General features: G+C 41.9%; 1 protein-coding gene across 1 annotated transcript in view; it reads right to left on the reverse strand.

The window, feature by feature from the left end:
- PGK1 (phosphoglycerate kinase 1) overlaps positions 1–2,852 on the reverse strand; it is a gene marked incomplete at its 5' end in the record, with an annotated part of 9,763 nt that overhangs the window by 3,352 nt on the left and 3,559 nt on the right. The window contains 4 exon segments of the mRNA XM_009327845.1: positions 1–126; positions 419–533; positions 1,635–1,754; positions 2,485–2,588. The exon segment at positions 1–126 is cut by the window's left edge and continues 13 nt beyond it. Of these exon segments, the coding sequence (XP_009326120.1) occupies positions 1–126; positions 419–533; positions 1,635–1,754; positions 2,485–2,588 (465 nt within the window).

Genomic DNA, 2,852 nt, shown 5'->3' on the forward strand with positions numbered 1-2,852 from the left:
CTCATCAAATTTGTTTGCAGTGATGAAGTCAACAGGCAGAGTAATCTTCACACCGTTCTTCTCTGCCTTGGCCATCAGGTCCTTGACAATTTTTGATCCCTCTTCATCAAAGAGAGAGTTGCCAATCTAGAGAAATTATTTGGGAAAAGTAAGAGAGAGGTGTTTGTTTAGCTACTGGTCATGACGAAGAGGACAGCAGCAGTCAAGCCAAACCGCTCAGACAGCAATTCTGGAAAGACTGTCTTCTTAAAACATCTAGATGTAGGCAGAAATCCGATTTTTGCAAAGTCAAGTAACTTCTCAGTGCTCCCTACTCTTGCAGAGAGTCGAGATGGCCAGTTCTCAGTGCCAGAATACATAAGGGACATTCTGACCATATTCTTTACTAGGAGCAGACGCAGAATTGCTCTTTTCATACCTCCATGTTATTGATCACTTTGAGGAAGGTGAACGCCATTCCACCACCAATGATCATCTCATTGACCTTATCCAACATGTTACTGATCAGCTGGATCTTATCCTGAACTTTGGCTCTGGCAAGAGAGAGAAGGAAAAAGAATGAATAATGTAGCCACTGCCCAAAACTCTTCAGACAGAACTTACTCTCTAGTAATCTTTAGCTAAGACAGCACAAAGCCTCACGAGGACTTCTTGGATGGAAGCAGAATTAATCAACTGCTATTCAGTAATGGCAATATTGTCATTGTGGCATGTCAAGACCATTCTGAGAGAATGATCCAACAAAGTTGTTGGGAGTGGGCAGAAAGGGAATTTGGCAACCTAGCAGGCCAGCGTTAAACATCAACTTACAAGAGCATTATTCAGCCCTCCATTTTTTCCCCTATTTAAATATAAACCTCGTTTGGCACTTCTATGACCAAGGTCATAGAAGAAGATTAAACCTTTATGTGAGAACTGAATACTACTTCTTAAAAAACACATTTATGGGTGCAAAGAGCAGGAATAAGCCACATACTTCTATCAAGAACACAGGAATGTTACCGTGTCCCAGCTTTGTGTTACTTAGCGAAGTATTTTAATTCTCCTGATGAACTGAAATACACTGTCATAGAACTACAGTGCTAAACTGGGTACATGCGTGACAAAAATAGGCAGCAATGGGAATTTCTACACACAAGCAGTCACTTGGTTTTGCACCTTGAAGTTTTTTTGCACACTAGCTGCTGTGGAAGAGCAGCGGCCCATCCAGCTACAGTAGGTCACCATTGCATAATGACAGACCGTATCAACTTACACAGTGCTGAGCCTGCAGGATGCTTGTACTCTGAACCGTGGAGGAAAGGTCACTGACAATGTTTCAGGGCCATCATATGTATCTAATAGCTCTTCTGGTTCATCTGTACAACAAGCTGCTGTGGACTATCTCAACTTGGGGAATGTAAGAAGTCAGGAGATACGATGAGCAGACCCTAATAGTATCATCACAGGAGCGGACATGGTCAGTTAGCTCCTCTCTAATCCACATCTTAGAGACATCTCAGGATTTATCTACAAATCTGAACTGTAGGTACAGTTAAAAGGAAAGTACTTGTTTGAACCAAGCCAAAATAGCTTTTTATTTCTTACAGAGGAGTTAAAGAGAAATACGGAGTCAGTATGCTCTTGAGTCTTACCCTCCAAGAATTGCTAAGAAGGGTCTCTCCGGACTCTCTAGGGCCTTAGCAAAATAATCCAGTTCTTTCTTCATCAGGAAGCCAGCAGCCTTCTGAGGCAGATTGACACCTACCATGGAGCTGCAGAATAAAGGTAAGAGTGAGGAAAGGAAAAATTTTCTATCAGTACAGGTCCAAACACCCCTGTGCCTCACAGCATTATAAAGCCAATCCTTTAGTCAGCTGCAGCAATGAGGATAGCTACTACCTGCATGAAAACAAACACAAGGTTTTTGTTTTCCTAGTTTGATAAGATGGCTGTACACATTTACTTTCTGAGATTGTTTCTGCACAGACATATTGATATGCGAGACATTTATAGTGTTAACTAGTGATCCAAAACACTGAGGGACAAATAAGCATAGCAAGAGCAGAGATGTCTTCCTCCAATAGCACTGCATTATGAAATCAAGCTCAAAGAGGACCACTAGAGTTTGCAAGTACACATATCTAAACACAATCCATGAGAATAATCAATCTGGAGCTATTAATCTTTTGGAAAAGAGGTCTGCTGTAATTGCAGGACAATTTATACAAGTCCTAAGCAAGTAATTCTTATATCTTCAAAGCCTAAAAAGTCAATTCAAGTCTTCAGAGTCTCAGCTGTCTCCTGTTCCCAGAGGCAAACTTGAAAGAGCATACACTATTGACAACTACCTCCACTAAATCCACTACTCAGGAACAAACACAGCAGAATGAGAATGGGATAAGCCCAAAAGGAAATTAAAACTCATTGGGGGCAAAGCTGTATGTGTTTCCATGGCAGACATCACTCTGCAGTTCTGCCTGTGGAAGGAAAACGGATACGCACCTGTGAGCTCGGTGGGCAGTTCCAAAAGCATCATTGACATAGACATCTCCCAGTTTAGAAAGAGAGGCTCTGAAAGCCTCCACTTTTGCAGAATCAGCCTTGATCTAAAAAGAGAAAGAATGCCAAGTTTGTGCCATTCAGGTAGGCAGAGTTGATTCTGAAACTGAAGTCAAAGTCAGCAATTTCACTTGTAAACCCAAAGCAAAGAAAAGTCAGCTGGAGAAACTTGCCAGTTCATCCTGTGGGTCACTGTATTTCACATGCTCTTTCCCAGTCCAGTAGGAGCAACAAAAAGGTTTAAATGGTTTAAACTCCACGTTAAACTCCCCGAGACTGCTATTACAGGCCTGAGGACTGTTCCCACTGCA

This window comes from Pygoscelis adeliae, unplaced genomic scaffold, assembly GCF_000699105.1.
Source record: "Pygoscelis adeliae isolate BGI_AS28 unplaced genomic scaffold, ASM69910v1 Scaffold14, whole genome shotgun sequence".
Taxonomy (NCBI): Eukaryota; Metazoa; Chordata; class Aves; order Sphenisciformes; family Spheniscidae; genus Pygoscelis; species Pygoscelis adeliae.